This window comes from Erpetoichthys calabaricus, chromosome 3 (genome assembly GCF_900747795.2).
Source record: "Erpetoichthys calabaricus chromosome 3, fErpCal1.3, whole genome shotgun sequence".
NCBI classification, from domain to species: domain Eukaryota; kingdom Metazoa; phylum Chordata; class Cladistia; order Polypteriformes; family Polypteridae; genus Erpetoichthys; species Erpetoichthys calabaricus.
The window spans coordinates 278,271,314-278,290,054 of NC_041396.2; the positions used below are offsets into that span (position 1 = coordinate 278,271,314).

General features: G+C 37.9%; 1 protein-coding gene across 1 annotated transcript in view; it reads left to right on the plus strand.

Annotated features, from left to right (window-relative positions):
- Positions 1-9,040, plus strand: part of si:ch73-335l21.1 (insulin receptor substrate 1-B) — a 100,547-nt gene extending 91,507 nt beyond the window's left edge. Inside the window, exon 3 of the mRNA XM_028798401.2 lies at positions 5,684-9,040. Coding sequence (XP_028654234.2) covers positions 5,684-5,691 — 8 coding nt within the window. The 3' untranslated portion in view covers positions 5,692-9,040. The remainder of the gene's footprint in view (positions 1-5,683) is intronic.
- The last annotated feature ends 9,701 nt before the right edge of the window (positions 9,041-18,741 follow it).

Here is an 18,741-nt window from a genome sequence, read left to right on the forward strand (position 1 = left end):
ATCCCTTAAAATAGCTTTTCTTGCCATTTGTCTAGTTGCACAGGGTGACTTCTTCTTTTAATTTTTTTTTCAGTTTATTCATCCTCTTTAACGTAAAGGCTAATATACCCATTGCCTCTTGTTCACTGATAAAAGAAAATTCCACTTGCTGCTCAGTTTACACTGTAGAAAGGTTGCTGCAAATGCTGGCTCCTCTATTGTAATACCTTGCATAAAGGAGCACTGTAACTAAATTACCATAAAGCTTAGAAAGGCAGGGACTGAAAATATTGGTTTATATGACTAGGCTTTTCACCGATCAGTTTTTAGGTGGAAATCTGCCCATTTTGATTGGTGGCTGATCGATCTGAGCATCCCTACCTTGGACATGTAATGAAAAGGCACAGGGAAGAAACAGCTGGTCAGCAATACAAAGTTGTGCTTCAGATTGAAGTATGGTCAGCCAGTCATGCTAATATGAGCAGGCCTTCTGAAACTACATGCACCCATGGATGCCAAAATGCTGATATCATGGCATTACTCCATTGGCTGCCAAGGGAAGGTTGTTCGTTTACTCTGCATGAGTTGCATGAGGAAAGCCTGTATGTCGGTAGTTGAAAAAGTTCTAAGAGAGCTAAAGTCCCTGGGGAAAAAAGTTCAGGGAGGTTAATTTAAAGTTGGAGATGCATGCAAATATATATCCATGTGTGGTAGAGAAGGTATAAAGTTATAGGGGGCATCCACCTGCAGGAAAGGAGGCGGTAAGTGAATGTCTGAGAATGGTTGTGTTAGGCAGACATGAGAGGAGGTTGGCCATTTAGTCTACATCCAGCATATAAAGCCAATGTAAGACCAGCAAGGATTGTCTTATGACCAGCGGGTGTTTATGAGGAAAGGTCCTGTAGAGAGATTTATGTTACAGAAACATTATCGTAGCAGTCTTGTAAATATAATCACTGCCCCCCCCCCACCCCATGCTTTTGTGCTTAATTTTCACACTTTTTGATTTTTTTAATTACTTTTTTCTTTTTTCTACAGCATGTACTGTACAGCATCATCTGTAGTCATTTTTGTTTCTTGTATAAATTCAGTGTCATTGCAAAAGAACTGCTTTTATTTGAGTACATAACACTAGAATAATATTCTGGCACTTAATAAAGAAAAACTACTGTTTGTATAAAAACATTTGGTTTGAGTTTACATTTCCTCCATGAATTATATGCTTGAGTATGATTTCAGATGCATGGTTTTTAAGAGTGTGTAACAGTGCCAGTATACAGAGAATAACAGTCCTCTGCATCTTTTGTCAGAGCTGTGCCTGGAAAGATGGAATGACAGACATGATTGAACAGCTGATATAGGCTTTAGTGCCTATATTACAACATCCTCATCAGCAGCTATGTTGACCTGTGTGAAAGTATGCAAATCCTCCTCATTCTTCATGCATTTCAGGTGCCACAATTGCGGCCAAGATGGTAGCCTGTGCAAGAAATCGTTCTGCAACTCCAATGCTGTGTTCCATCTGGTGATGACATCAGATAGAACTACATCCATCAATAAGCCTTCACCGTTATAGTATGACTCTGATACTGTAGTGAAAGAAAATTGCAATGCTTCTTTCTCAGCCAAGCAATTATCCGAAGATGTTGGTCTTTGGTGCAGTCTGTGAAACTATTTTGAGTTTTGTACCAGAAAACTAGCATAAAAGCTCCAAGAACTCACTGAACAGACCTTAATTTGCTGGATTATCTCTAATGATTGCAGTGTTTTTTTCCTTTAACTGCTATTTGTGTAGAATTTGGCTTAAAGTGTGACTAATGGCTCACCCTTTGGACCAAGGTATTCATCTAAAATGTAGTGCAAGGTAATTGTTACATCTGAGTCTCTCCCTCTGGCAGCACATATACATGTTATGTATCATAGTGTATGCTGATTTGATTACTTGACTTGGATTGGTGTCAACTAGAGATTCAATCACTCCAGTATAGTTCTTGGGCTTTAATCTGATTCAACTTAAAAATGTCTTTATGAGGACAGACATTTAATAAAATGTATTTTTATTCAGTTTAATTACATTCTGAATTTGTTGTGCATTTGAATATGAAGAAAGAGGCATGTCATAGGAAAATATTGAATCTACTACCAAAGTTGACATAATTGAAATTTTTAGAGATATTAATAATGAAGTTAGGTTTTTAGATATTGTTAACTTTGTGTTACAATAAAATGTGCTACAGTGCTAAAGTCTGAACTATTTGTGCAAGTGTTACTGGGAAAAAATCCTTCACCCAGTCCACAGTTTGTTTGTTTTTAAGTATGGGAATAGTACCCATAAATTATTCCAGAACCCATTTAGCACATTTACCAGACCGTTTGGTCTGATAAAATAGATATTGTTCTTTTTGGCCTAAAATTCAAATTGTTACATTTGGTAAAGGCCTAGTATAGTTCATTACTCGATCAAAACAAAAGTTTTATTGGGGAATGCTTCTCAAAGGTGTTTTTCTGAAAAAAACCCCTATTACCTGCTATGAGAAAAATGAAACCTGGACCTAACCATCTTTTACTGGAATGTATCTCAAAACACATTGTGGCACTTAAATAATAATCTCATTGCTGTCCTTTTTAATATTGCACAATTTTTTAAATTTTTTTTATAAACAGAGGTGGTATAATTTTTTCAGATCACTATTGCCCAGTGCTTGTGGGCTTTTTACAACAGATGTTTATCTGCAATTGTGGCCAGGTATAAACTGTGTTTAGTGGGGTGATGTTTAAGCCAACTGTAATATTTTGGTGTTAAATTTCAGAAGTACAATTTATGAAATCTGATGAAAATAGGCAAGTGAATAAAAATGCTTAAGTGCATGAAAGTCTCTGAAGAGGTAATACAATAAAATATTAGTTGAAATGTGCTGTAAACTTTCTATAGGTACTGTGGTTCAAATACATACCAGAGTATGACTAAGGTTGCTTAGGGCGGAGTGGTGGCCCTGAGGCTAGGGATCTGCACTGGCAATCGGAAGGTTGCCGGTTTGAATCCAGTAAGATGCCAAAAGGGACTCTGCTCTGTTGGGCCCTTGAGCAAGGCCCTTAACCTGCAATTGCTAAGCGCTTTGGGTAGTGAGAAAAGCGCTATATAAATGCAAAAAAAAAAAAAAAACAAAATTATTAGATATTCACTTTTTCTTCCATGCAGCTATCATGAACATATTTTAACAAATTTTAGCATGCTTAATAAGAATATAAAGTTTTATGTTTTTTTGTTTAAGAAAGATGTGCAACACTAATTTATAGATTAGGTAGAGAAAAACTGCAGAAATTTCGAATGGTTTTTAGTCTGTGGCTTTACTTTTGTACTGCTGAAATATTGACCTCAGAACAGTCTTGATGTGTACAATATTTTGAGCATGTAGAATGCTTAGGGAAAGAAAAAGACAGTTTGTTGCTTTTTCACAGTTCAATGGGCAGTGCCCAGTAGTGCTGGGTGGTGGAGGCATTATTTGTTGGTTCTACAAAGGCAGCTTTGTGATCCTTACAGTACCATTGGTCTTGTAAATAGAAGTTACGATTATGTGGATTTGGCTGTACATTTAATTTATTATAGCTGGACAGAAAGGTTATTTCAGTTAATTTTTATTTTATATTTGTATATTTACTTGTCATTTTAATTTTGTCTTTTCAGTTTAGTGTTATGAACTTTTGAGTATTTCTATTTTAGCTTTTATTTTTTTACATTTTATAATTAAACTCTTTAGGTACATAGAATTTATTCATTTATCAAGCTGAGTAGATACAGTGCCCTTCATAATATTTGGGACAAAGACACATTTTTCCTTGATTTACCCCTCTGCTCCACAGTTTAAAATTACAAATCAAACAGTTCAGATATGATGTAAAGAGCACACTGCAGACGTTAAGGGTGCTTGCATACATTTTGGTCACACAATGCAGAAATCACAAACCTTTTTCTACATGGTCCACCCCCATTGCAGGCTACCATAATATTTGGTATATGGCAGGTATATGAAAGCAGTCAAATTTAGTACATTGTTGCCTATTCCTTTCATGCAAAGACTGCTTGAAGTCTGCAATTCTTGGATATCACCAGGTCATGTTCTGCCAAGCCTCTGATGCAGCCATCTTCAGATCCTGTTTGTTTCAGTGGCTTATTCCCTTTCTCTTCAGCATATGGATATGCTCAATTTAATTACATTTAAATCGGTGGACTGGCTTGGCCATTCAAGAATTTTCCATTTTTTAGTTTTAAAAAACTCCTGTGTTGTCGTAGCAGTATATTAGAGATCCTTACCTTGTTGTAGGATGAAGCACCGTCCAGTGAGTTTGGAGACATTTGCTGGACCTTAAGAAGTGTGCTAGTACCTGTGGAAAGCCATACATGCCCAAGCTACAGCTGCCCCGCCACCATGTTTAACAGATGAGGTGGTCTGATTTAGATCTTGGGCAGTTCCTTTTCTTCACCACGTTTTGCTGTTGTCAGCACTTTGATTTAATCTGGTTAATCTATGTCTAGGCTGTCTACAGGACCACTTTTCCAGAATTCTGTAGTCTATTTAAGTACAATTTCACAAACTGTGATACTGGCCTCAGTATTTCTAATCATGAAGTCTTCTCTGGGTAGCAGTCTCTTGTCTGCCTCCTGACAACTGTTTTTGAAATGTCAGACAGACATTTGCTTCTTTTTCTTTATCATAGTGAGGATTATTGTTTCTTCAGCAATGGAGGTCTTCCTTGGCCTATCACTCTCTTGGTAATTGCTGAGCAAAGAAGTGCGTTCTTTCTTCTAAATGACATTCCAGTCAGTTGATTTAGGAAATCCCTAAGGTTTTACCAACATCTCTAATTGTTTTATTAGGGCACTGTATACTGAATATACTGTAGCTCACTCGTGGGCATTAGACCAAACACTTGGCACTATACCTATAGCTGGCATGCCATTACCTGTAACACACTTGAAACAATGACTTGCAGTCACAGCAGTGTCACAGTGCTTATTTGACTGAGCACATACTTCATTATACTTCACAGCCAGGTGTTTTTAGCTGGTGGCAAAACAAGTTAACAGCAGAAACCCATGCGAATAAGATTGCAAATTCATGCAGAAAGCTGTCTAGCCACAATAACAAGTTCAAAAACTGTGTTGCAGCAACACTAGTAGTTGCATCAGTGTCACCCTTGCTCCTCAAAATAATTGCAGAACAGTAAGTAGTATGTTCTTGAACATAAGTGTCAGTTTGTTTAGCTGTGGTAAACAGCTTGCTGATATATTTCTCATTCATTTTAAGCAGTATTACACCCTGAGGTAAGATGGACCTACTTTAACAATTGTTTACTATGTTCTGTTAACATTTATTTCTTCTTTCTTTCCAAAATATGTATATAGCCCCCAAGGTAGGTTTCAAGTTTTTTTTTTTTTAGCAAGGGAAAAAAAAATCATGAAGTCATTATTAATTTTTCTGAGTGAGAGAAACCTTGTATAAAAATCAAGACCTGGAGGGCTCAACATTACTACCAATAGATGCACTCTGTGTTGAAACTTCTTTTTAATATCTAAATCATATGACCAGTGTTGATAATTGTGTAATATCTGTGCTATTTTTGCACACATCTGAAACATAAACTGCATAACTTGTCTTTGATTTTTAAGGATCACATTGTGTTTTTGTTTTTTTTTTCATTTCAGACTGCTGAAACCCTTCAACATTCACTTACCGGATTCTGGGACACAGCTGGATTTAATTGTTGTTCCTGATCTACCACTGTGGCAGTGAGTGGAGCAGTTAGACTCCAGAAGCTATGGGTCACCACTCATTAATTTCAAATACCCTTCTCTTTATTGCTTCATAAAAATTGCTAAAATTATGGGGAAAAAAAAGTACTGAATATGGCCATTTCATATGGGAAACTAAATAAATGAACTTTCATCTATAGCGAGAGACATTGCCTGAATTCATCTTTATTTAAAATTTTCTTTTTTTTATGGAAACAAAATCCTGTTTTTTTTTTTTTTTTTTTTTTTTTTAAACATAAGTGCCTCTTATTTTGGTGACTATGGACATATTTCAGAAAAAGTCATCACTTTTCAATGTAGATTACAAAGTCCATCCATTTATGCGAAAAGGGGGGAAAAAAAGCTAAAAATAAGTTAAAGCCTTATTTCCATATTTTATAAAGGAGAAAAGCCTTTTTTTCCAAATCATTCAGTGCCTGGATGCTCATAATTTCTTGAAGATATGGATTCATTTTGATTGAAAATGCCCTATCCATAAACACTTTTTGATTAATTATCTCTTTAAAAACTATACAAATAAAAGGCACTGGAAATAAGCAGCTACCTGTGGCTTATTCCACATTTTACAAAGGGAACTTAACAATATTAAAGGAGATGTGTGATATTTCATTTTTTGACATCAAAAATTACATTGTAAAATTCCTTTAACTCATTAACGCACAAGTAATATCTTGAAGTGTTAGACTTGTGTCATTTTGTTAGAACTTTTCCAACTAATGTAAGATATTGGCTGCTAATCTTGGTAACCCTTTTTGGAAATGGATACAAAGTAGCACTTCAGAGAAGGGTGTCACTTGGAAGCAGTTTCCACTGTGGCATCTGGACAGCAGTCCAGATAAACCCAAAAATAAAATATTACAACACCACGCAAGGGATATACATTTGTAGAAAAAAAAGGAACTTGCTTACGTTTTAAGCAGTTGCTTGAGGTCATAATCCTGGTCAGTGAGATCTTTAATGCCTGCTTGTTTTCATCCTGCTCAGCTGTCGATTATCATCTACCAGTCTTGATTAAAGTAATCATTTCCTCAATTTTTTTTTTCCTTTTAAGTTCTGTCTGAAGCAGCAGCTTTTAAACCCTGATCTTTATGTGTGATATAGTTTAAGGTGGCATTGCAGTCTGCACTGAGTGACAGCAGGTCACATAAATCATTGGAAATTAGTGCAAGGAGTCTGCAGTTGATAAAGTACAAAACTCTGTTAACAACGCATTCTTAAATAGATTAAGTCAGTACTACAGTTTCTGTGGCTTGTGTCTTCTTCCCTGCAGGCTACCATATTACTTCTTTTCTGTGTCATCATGCTGATATTTTAATAATAAGCACATGGTGACATTTCTTGAACTTCTGTTTGGTGGAGTGTGAATTAAACACTTTATTAATCAAAAAAAAAAAAAAAAGTCAGGAAATATTGCCACTCTCCAAAGCCTGATTGTAAAGGATGAAACATTTCTTTTGAGAAGAAACTCTCTCTCTCTCTCTCTCTCTCTCTCTCTGTTTCTCTCTCTCTCCTCCCCCCCCCCCCCTTCAAATTTTGTCATTTTTACTATTCTGTTTAGGCATACACCCTTCTTTACCCCCTAAACTCTAATCCAAAACATATACATAGTAGTGAATAATTTTGCCTCACCTTTTGAGGGCAAAAAAATTAACTCTCCAGAGAGCAAAATATATTAAACACTACATAGTCCTTGTGTTGTGGTGGGGGTTTTGGCCTCGGTGTACTGGTAAACTGCAAATTTCAGTGCTCTTTATTGAAATTTCATTCCTTATTTGTTAAAGTTGCCTTTATTGAAGATAAACAAACAAGAAAATAGTTTAAGATCCGTTTAGCGAACGTTTTTCTGAAATGGGTCAGATGCTGTCACTTGTAATTTAACTTTCAACTCTAATGGAAGTTCTTCTCTTGCACTGTGTCGTAAACAGAATAATACCTTACAGGGGTCTGTAATACATATAGCCATCACAACCACTTGTGCTGTTATTAGTGTTACAACTTTTTTTTGTCCCAAACCATGTTTTACTCATTTTATCAGGAGTAATTGTTTTTATCCAGTAGTGCCTGTTTTTTCATTAACTTATTGCTGCTTTACTAGTTTTTGGATTTCCCAACATAGTCAACAATAGTGAAATCAACAGGTATCTTTGCTCTGGTTTGGCTGTTAATATATCATACTCTTGTCATTTAGCCTGCTGTTAATATGTTAAGTTTTCTGTTTGCCAAATTGTCTTGCTTAATGCAAGTCAGCAAATATACTCAAGCAGTTTTTTGGTGTATTGTTTGTCATGTTTTTCCACCGTAGAGATTAGTGTTCTCTGAAAAATGGAAATGGGAGCAAGCTGAAGCTCATGTGGCTTTAATTTGTGTATCCACTGGCATTTTGGTCACAGGCCAGTTTGGAATGACGGCTGCTGAATTTCAGTCGAAATGGGGACATATTCTTGACACACATGGTGCACTGGCAAGTGTGGCTTTCTACCCTACAATTAGGATAGGGAAACATTTCAGAAATGGTTTTGAGTTTCTCAAAGTGGAACTATTACACACATGTGCCTTAATATATCTATTTTTAATTTCTATTTATTAAGAAAGTAAATTAATAATGTATTATCAAAATTAGATTTTTCCTAAATAATATTAATGATGCTAGAGTCTTTAAAGGTTGGGATAGATGGTCTAAAATTTAGACTCTCGTTTCAGCAGAAGTCTCCACTGTGTATTTTTAATAGAATAAAGTTAAAGAGCAAGACAGTTGGCTTAATTCAAAGTTGGCATGCACACTATTTTGTATGCTTTGTCGTGTTTACATTTTTAAAATTTTAGTCAGAACATTATAGTTTTAAATCAGACGTTTTCTAATGAGCAGGAAACATCTTGTATGCAAATGAGAAGTTGAGTATGTTGTGTCCTTAAACCGCACTCGGCTGACTTGATGTGTGTAATTAATTGCTACAGAAAAGATGCTGTTTAAAAAAAAAACAAAAAAAAAAAAACAAACAAACAATAGATTGAGAGATGAAGATGATTGATGTTTAGCAGCCATCCAATTCACTCATTCAAGCACCTCCTGGAGTGCTGTGATACCCTACAGTAGTAGTAGTAGCCATTTTAGTCCAGCTAGTCATACCAAATGGTGAATGCATTTGGCAGCTAGTAATGTGCAATTTTATTTTGTAAAGTTAATCTGCATTATAGTGTAATGTGATCTGTCTGGGTATATTGAATCTTTTTGGATATTATTCATCTATTGATGTTTTGCAAACTTGTGTTTTTTTTTTTTTTGTCTGTGAATTCATGTTTGAGGTCCTCAGGGACTTGACTAATAATGTGAAGGAAAGTATGATTTTTTTTTTAAATTTTATTTTATTAAATGTCCATATTCACCAAGTTGGTATTACTTACAACAACTTTAAAAACACTATCATTCTTTTTTGTTTGTTTTTGTCCCTTATGTTTACTAAAAGAACACCTATATAATTTTGCTTTCATTGAGCGGATGGAGTATGCCTAGTATTAAGTGAATTACAGAATAAGTAAGCACTTAACTTGGCTGGTAATATACGTTCCATTCCACCTTTGAGGTGGTACCAGATATTCAATTTTTAAAAAGTCACTGATTTTAAGCTTTATATTAGATTTTTTTTCCCAAACACAAGCATAGTTTGAATTTTCCATATAAAAGGGTTGTTGTACTTCCAAAAAGTGAGATGTGCAAGAGGATAAAAATAATCCTTCCTCTCATGTTTACTTATTAACAAAGCTAAATAAAGCCCGTAGACTTGACCACTTTGGTAGACAACAAGCAGATGTGTGGTCTTTTTAACACATTAACTTGTATACTTTTCAGTGCCAAACCCCCATTTATTAGTAGTAAAAATCACAGTATTGTCAGTGACAATGGGCCAAACTGCCTTGTAGTTTCATTCATTGGCTTTTTGTACCTCTTATTGATGTAAGCAGAATATCAGTTATATGAAAGGCTGTTAGCTTTCTTCTCTGTACTAATTACTAGCAAAGGTAAAGAACAATAGCTAAAAGTGTTCTTTTTCCATTTTCTGGTTAATATGCCATTTCCTAATGTCATTTTGTATGTCCACTTGCAGTTGCTTGTTAGTGATACTGATGTAGAGTTTGGACTATATATAATGTTAAAACACCTATTGTAAATGGCTTTATCATAAAGAAATAAAGTAGATAAAGCAAATGGGAATGCAAATAATATTCTGTCAATATTTGCAGAAACATGAAAGGTTTTCACATCCTTGATTATTTATTTCTCACTCCCTTCTCTCTGACTTGCTGGTTTAAACATCTCCAGTGTCTCTTGCTTCTTTTGCTTCTTGACCACCCTCATAAAGGAAAGTCACTGCTGTTCAAAAGCGTGATCCCCTTGCTGCTCACTGAATGTGCCATTTTGTTTTGGCTGTTTTTGATGTAAATATTAGTATATGAGAACAACTGTGTGTTTTGTCAATACTTCAAAATATGTACTGTCTGGGAAGTTGAAACAAAGAATCACATGTTTGCCTTTTGCCCTCTGTACCCCTCTGGGTGGGTGGAGGGATTCTAAATTTATTTGCCATCTTTTTCTTTTTTTCCCAGCTTCTTCTTTTAGCAGTTTCGTTTTCCATGAATTCTAGATTTCTTCTCACACTTAGGGGGAAAAAAACGTACGTTAGAGCATTGCTGCATCCACATGTGGGCTGTTCAGATCAAACTACTGACAAGTACAGAGAATCCATGTAATAGCCTAGTGCTGATACTTAAAGCGAATAAGCTCTAAAATAAATAGAACTAAAAATAGCAACGCTTCACTACCATTCTGGTATGAATGAGTTCAACAGTAAGTAGCAATTCAGAATTAAGAAGAAGCAAACTTTCACTTATTGGAAGCATGTGGAGGTTTCTCTTTGGTGAATCTTTTATAAGCTTGTTTAAATAATTAAAAAAAAGAAAGTATTGGTCCAGTCATTTTATTATATATATATATATATATATATATATATATATATATATATATATATATATATATATATATATATATATATATATATATATATATATATATATATATATAAATAAATATATATATATATGTATATATATATTTTATATATATATATATATATATATATATATTATATATAAAAAAAAATGTTTTTTTTTTTTTTGAAAATGCTCCTTAAATATTTTTTTTTTTTCAGATGCTGAAGTCTTAAAAGGAAAATGACCTTCAGTCCCAAGTTTTTGTTGGTTAATATTACAAAAAACACAGTTGTGAATAAGGCCTTGCAATATGGATTATACTCCTAAATCAAACTGTGTGTAATATGTGTTTTGAGTTTTATAAAAGTGACATGTTCATTCAATTATTCTAGGAGAATAAACCTTGGAAAATGATGCTTTTTTATTGGTTAATTGTTAGTACATTTGTCAAAATACTGTAACAAAGGGATACGAAGAGGATTTTTTTTATTTGAGTAATTCAATGAACAATGTTTCCCTATTTTATGGGAAGGATATTATGAGTTTGAGTTTTTTTTTGTCTTTATCATCTGTGCCTGATGGTGCATAAAGCTTTAGATCATCACAAATTTCTCACATATTCAAATGTATTCTTCAGTTAATAATAAAGTTCCCTATTTACAAACAAGTGTTTTCCCCAAAGAATGAAACCAGGAAAGTGTTTGTGTTTAAATGCTCTGTGCGCACTGTTCCAGTATGTCTTTACTGGCTGATTTGATTAATTGTATGCAATGGAAGGTTGTCAGTTTCTCCTTCATGAAGATTGTGGTTGGTTTATTTTAATGTACTATACTAAAATAAATAACCAATAAGAAACTTGTATTGATCATGATGATCACATGTACAGCACATCTTATTTTGATAATCCTCTTTGGACGAGAAATATTGTATGAACTTAAAAGTCCTTTCTTTAAAATATTTCTGAAATCGCTATTTTAAGGCATTTCCAAATTAACTAAGAATGATTGTACTCTGTGAGACTTGTGTGTTTTATTATGAAAAATAAGTTTTGGAAAAACAAAACCTACTCAAAACACTTATTTTGTTTTTTTTTTGTTTTTTTTTGATGGTGTAGGATTATTTCAAAAAGTAAACTAGGAAGCATAAATGAAATTAAGTGGATTTTGGTTGTCCACATAGAGCTTTTAGATGAAATTCCAATTTGGATTCTCTCACCACACAGCCAGACTGGCTTTCCTATGGTACTTTCTCCTTTTTTAAATTCAACCAATCTTGCAGTCCAGCTACTCTGACTGTGGGGAGACTGCTGTGAGGAGGAAAGAGGTTCTGTTTTCTATGGTCTTGAATGCACTTACGCACTTGTTACGGTACAATAATTCACAACCACACAAGAAGTGACAAATATGATGACCTTATTTCATGTTGGTGCTGTTTCTTATGGTTTAATTTTCTTCTCTGATTTAAAAATATATAAAATGTAAGTACAGTATGTCTAAATATAGCTAATATGTGATGTTTAATAATAATGCTGTAAATTGCAAAGGACTGCTTGCTGGGAACATTTTTGTTCAACATTAAAAACGCTTGACAAAACAGTATTTTGTTTCCATTATTTATAGTGCTCACCACTGAAGGTTTAACATTTGGAACTGAAGTTAGAAAAACAATAGGATACGTGGAGAATTACTTACATCATACTGTTCTGTACAACCTATCCAGTATCGGTGGGCCCAAAATCTATCCCATTAACAATAATCCCCTTAGCAAATGCCAGTCCTGCATGAGCTACATTTTTTCACAGGGTCGATGCACACAATCGGCAATATTAAAAGGAGAGCTGACAATTAACCTGTTAGAATTTCAGAATGAATACGTAAATATAGAAAGATGTTCACGATACATAAACCACTAGTCCAGGAATTGAGTCATTGTGAAGCAACAGTGCCATCTTATATGCTAACACGCCACTCTTTATCATTTTCAAACAGAATCCATAAAAGTCATGAATGTAACTTTTCCCATATCAACATTAATATCCCGTCATTCCAAAATGTGACAGCTGGAACACTTTACAAAAAGTAGTTTGTACCACTGTGTTGCATCACCATTTCTTTTCGTAACAATTTTTGGGGAACTGAAGACACCAATTTTTCTAATTATGGAAGTTGCCTTATTTGATCACAATATACTTTATCTAAGTGTACGACAGGATAAATAATCATCACCTGTGTGGGACATTAGAAACATTGTTGACTGCTTACAAAATCAGTTATTGTCTCTGTCCCAAATGTTTTGTACCAATACGACAAAACCAACTTACTGGACTCCTGGACTATTTACTGCATGCATTTGACTTTTTCTGTAAGGGAAACGGCAGAAAGACCAGCCATCTGTTGTGCTGTGAACAAGAATAAAGAAAATAAACAAAACTCCTTGAGCCACTAAGTCTGTCTGAAGGTAATGACACTTGAAAAGAAAACCAGTGCTGAAGTGAAACCCAAAAGATCTTCATGCTGTGGACTCCAGCAAGTGAAACTCGCAGGTGCTTACTCGGCTAAAGGCGCTGCACAGGCAGTTGCTGCTTTTATTTCACGCCGTCACGCTTTCTGCTCCTTTTAGGGCCAAGCAAGCGCCTGAAGTAGACTTTGATTTTTTTGATTTCCTCATGCATTGGTCAGTCTGTCCAAAATCTGTAGGGGTTACTTGGCAAAAGACTGGCCTGTCTGTACTGAACGTTTTTTTTCTACAGCAGATCTCTTGTCCCATCTGGCCAAAGTACAAATGCGGTCCTTGTCTAGTGTCCCAAAGTGTTATTTTTGACATGCAGTCTGCAGTGCCTTTAGGGCATTTCCAGATGTGAACAAGTTGTCCAGTGTGACTGGAATTAATTATAGTGCCTATAAAAAGTATTTATCCTTCTTGGAAGTTTTCACATTTTATTGTTGTTACAACATTGAATCACAGTGGGTTTATTTTTGGCTTTTTCTTTTTTTGATCAACCGTAAAAGAGTCTTTACTGTCAAGGTGCAAAAGAATCTAAATTAACTACAAATCTAAAACACAACATTACTGAGATCATTAAGTATTCACTGCCATTACTAGGAGTGGTGCCGCCAGTCGGATTTTGGAAGTCACCTGTCTGGGGTTTCAGTTGCTTGTAGTATAAAGGCCCCTGAATGTGGTGGGTGAGGTCAGCGTGTGAGGAGTCAGTATGGTGGACTAACCTACACGATGAAGACAAAAGAACACTCCAAGTAACTTCATGAAAAGAGCAAATACAGGATGGAGAAAAAAATTTGATTAAATCAGCCATTAAAGAATTGAAAGTATGACACAGCTGTAAATCTGCAAGAGGAGGCCAGCCACACAAACTTGAGTGATGATGCAAGTAGACGAGTAAAAGAGAACTCTGATGGAGTTACAAGCTGCAGTGGCTGAGATTGGATAGACTCTGCAGACAACAATTGTGCTCGGGGGCTTCAGCAGTCCCATCATTATGGGAGAGTGGCAAAGAGAACAACACGCAGCATATCTCAACCAGGTCTGTAGTCGGCAGGCAGAGGTTTCTGTGGCCTTTATCAGAACAAAGTTAGGACTTGATGCCATGTTTGAACACGACCCTTTATTCTAAATACACTAATCCCAGTGGCTGTGGCAGCATTAAAATATGAGGATGCTTCTCAGCAGCAGGACCTGGGAGCCTTGTGAGGATAAAATGAATGCTGGAGGAAGACCTGATGAAGTCTGCATAAAGCCCAAGCTACACAGGAATGGCTGAAAAACAGCAATGTGAATGGCCGAGTCGGAGTCCAACTGAGAATTTGTGACTGGTCTGGCAAAGGCCCTTCACTCCCGATCACCGTGACACCTGACGGACCTGGAGCAGTTTGGCAAGGAAGAATGGGCCAAAATGTGCAACGCTGATAAGAGACTTGAGCACAGAGACTGAAGGCTGTCCCGGCTGCCAAAGGTGCATCTACTGACTTGAAGGAGGGGAATACTTACAAGGTCAGTCATTCTGTGTTTTATATTTGGACCACTGCAGGGATCTGTCCTCACTTTGACGTTAAAGTCTTTTTCTATTGATCAGTGGCAAAAAACAAAAGCCGAATGAAATCCACTTGGATTCAGTGTTGCGTTGAGCTGAATACGTTACGTTATAGTCACTGGACATTTCACGTTCGCCAGAATGCTGTGCCATTGGATTTCCAAGTGCGGTCGAGCTGAGGAGCATCAGAAAGGCACTTTCCAGGTGGCCAAGCTGGCTACCATTGCACTGGATTGTTTGGAGCTCTTTTGACATTAATGTACCTAAAGGCCTGGGCTGGCGTTCACGATTAGCGTATATAGCGCCTTGTACGGGGTATGTGGCATTTTACAAACTGTGCTAGAATGCTTATGATTGGCAAGCGGGTGGGAATACTTACAAAATGTTTCACTCTAGAATGTTACATTGTTTTAAATAAGAAAAAACATTCCATGTAACAGGAACGTGTAAATAGTAAAGCATCAACGTAAGTGCAGTAGAGGTGGTCTGTCTAGTGTCCACTTAGTGGAAGTCCTTCGTGTGACAGTCACCAACCCACGGCCCAATCTTGCAGTTGTGACAGTAGAGCATTTCTTTGTGCAGTTTTCTTGTGCGTTTGTCTTGCTGGCATATGAGATGGTTGAATGTCGGTGCCCGATCTGCACAATCAGTGCTCCCCTTGTGTTTTGTAGGCTGCCACGTTTCTCCTGACACGAACATTGACCATTGCTTTATAGTAATCGGTGCTTGGGAGGCTAACGTCTTTCGTGTCCTCCTGCTGTCATTTTAGCACGTAGCTCCTTGTAACCACTGGAGCTTCACAAGCCCGAATTCTCTAAGGCGTATCGCAGCGGTTCGGTCGTAGAGTGCATCGGCTTCACGGTCCGAGTGAATGTCTGAAGACAAATTCACATTGCCATCACTATCGCTTCACTCAACTCATAGTTCAGTTCAGTTTGTTCTAAAACTGCCTCTGTGGCTTTTCGTTTGTGCGCCATTGTGCTTTTTGTTTGACGGTTCCACCTGACTCATGAATATTAATGAGTTACCATAGAGTGGCAAATCACGTAATTCAGGATTTGTTTGAGCATTCGGTTACTTTATCCACTCGACGGCAGCAGGATAGTGTCGTGCTGGATCCGTCTTCTGTGTGGAGGGCCATCAGACTGCCGTATGAATGAATGGGTCACCTGCTTAGAAAAGTCAAACACCTGCCATTAAACGCACGCGTCCTGTTTGTCCACAGGCTCCTGAGCCACTGGTGAATACGCACAAGGTGACAGAACTGAAAAGCCACGGAGGGCGAGGGATCCAACTTCACATCCCACCTTGTGGGGAACAGCTGCACGTGCGCTCCCTTAAGGAGCAACCCCTGGTTAGTTGTGCATGGTGGGCAGAACTGGTAAGGCAGCCAAGATGACGGAGGAGCAGGCTGGGTGTCAGGCGTCCAGGCCCCTTATATCTCACCAGCAGCTGGAGAGGACGCTGAGCGCCATGTTAAACGAGCACGTCTGACTAAGGGGTCAGATTGAGGAGAAAAAGAGAGCAAAAGGCACAGACAGAAGAAGAAGAAAAGGATCTGTGTATCTGAATCAGGGGGACGGCCATTGACAGGCACGGAGAACTCCTCACAATGCTGGCAGCCACCACACACATCTTAGATGACACAGAGAGAGAGAGAGATGTGAAAGGCGCTATATAATAAATAAAATTATTATAGATAAATGGATGTGAAAGGCACTATATAATAGATAGAGATAACATTATTATTATAGATAAATAGATGTGAAAGGCACTATATATCTATAATAATAATAATTTTATCTCTATTATATAGTGCCTTTCAACTCCATTTATCTATAATAATAATTTTATCTCTATTATATAGTGCCTTTCACATCCATTTATCTATAATAATAATAATAATTATCTCTATTATGTAGTGCCTGTCACATCCATTTAATAGATATAGAATTATTATTATTATAGATAGATATGAAAGGCACTATATAATAGATAGATGGACAGAAGTGATGGACAGTATATAATAGATATATAGATTGATTGATTGTGCGTAATGGCACTCAGTTTTGTCTCCTAAGTGAGGCTGCCCTTTTGATGAGCCTGTTGATTCGGTGGTCCTCTTTTGAAGAGATGTTGCCAGCCCAGCCCAGACTGGCGTCGCAGAGCCACAGATCACGTGACGGATGGCACTGTCACGGCTCCTCAGCTCTTCCGCAGCTCGTCTGTGTTCTGTGACAGGCCCGGCCTGCTGCCATTGCTGTTAACTTGCGCAGTACCTGTCTGTCCTCGAGTGCTCGTGAGGAGCAGCAGCAGCAGACTCGGAGTTTCCAGGCCACTGCCTTCAGCTGATGCTCATTTCTACGGTCTGTTTAGTGTAAGCTGCGTAATGATGGCAAAAACTCTTAAGAAGTTGTGTTATGGAAGGTCCAGTATTTGATCTTTAGCTTCCATGGAGAGACCCAAAGAGTTCTGAGGTTGGAAATGTTAAGTGCAGTCTCTCCTCTCCACACGTACTCAGTGTAGCTGTGAAGTTTCCCGGAGTATTCCGGTGTTCTCCACCCGCTCCACACTCATTTATTCCAGGTGTTTGTTACTAGCAGCTTGCGTCCTCCATCCTAGTTCCCTTTTGGATCACGTCACCTCTTAATGAGCTGTGAAGGCTCAACTCCTTCAGTCTCGACTCTGAGCTCCCACCTTTCAGCCCGGAGGTCCACCCCTAGTCCTCCCAGCTGGACCTTTTCTCACTCGTTTTGTCTTTTTTTGTCATTTTTGAACACAGCACTCCACGTGGGTTTTACAGCACAAGGCCACCATTGCTTGTGTTACTTCACAGATCTGTGAATTTGTAATTTGTGCTCCTCAATCTGCACTCAATGACCCAGAATGACAAAGTGAAAATGTTTTTTCAGAAAGGTTCCTAAATTCATTAAAATTCAAAACTGGAATCTCTCACTCATAGAAGTATTCAGACCCTTAACTCATTGCTTTGTCGAAGCCCCTTGGGAAGCAATTCCAGCTTTGAGGCTTCTTGGTGAGTCTCTACAAGCTTTGCCCACCTGGATTTTGCCAGTGTAGCTCATTCTTGCTGGCAGATCCTCTCAGACTCCATTAGACTGGATAGGAAGCCTCTGTAAACGGCCATCTTCAGGTCTCACCACAGATGTCTGATGGGGTTTAAGTCTGGGCTTTGGCTGGACCACTCAAAGGCAGTAAGAGACTCGTCCTGAAGCCACCCCGGCGGTGTCTTGGCTGTACACTTCAGGCCATTGTCATGCTGAAAGGTGAGCCAGCCCCCCAGTCTGAGGTCCCATGCACTCTAAAGCAGGTTTCCTTCAAGGACCCCTTTATGTATTTGGCTGCATTCTGACCAGTCTCCCTGTCCCTGCTGCTGAGGAGGACCCCCATAGCATGATGCTCTCTCCAGTGATAGTATTGGTGGGCAGTGCCCGGTCTTCTCCAGACAGAGAGCTCAGAGTTCTGCCCCAAGAGTTCAATTTGTGTCTCATCAGACCTGAGGACCCTTTAAATACCGCCATCCCCCCCCTTTCAGTCCAGAGTGGGTTTCATCTTGTCACTCCACCACAAACACCTGACTGATGGTGTGCACCTGAGGTGGTCATTCTTCTGGCAGCCTCTCAGCAGAGGACTTCTGTTAGAGTGACCACTGGGGGTCTTTGTCACTTCCCTCCTTCTTACTCAGTCTGGCCAAATGGCCCACTATTGGAAGAGTCCCGGTGGTCCCAATCTTTTCCCATTTCACAGTTATGGAGGCCACTGTGCTCCTGGGAACACTCGGCGCTTTCCAAACGGTTTGATTCCCTCGCCCTGATCAGTGCTTCACCACAGTTTCACCACGGAGGTTTACAGAGAGATGCTCTCTGAGTGGACCCCATATAACACGGGTGGGTGTCTT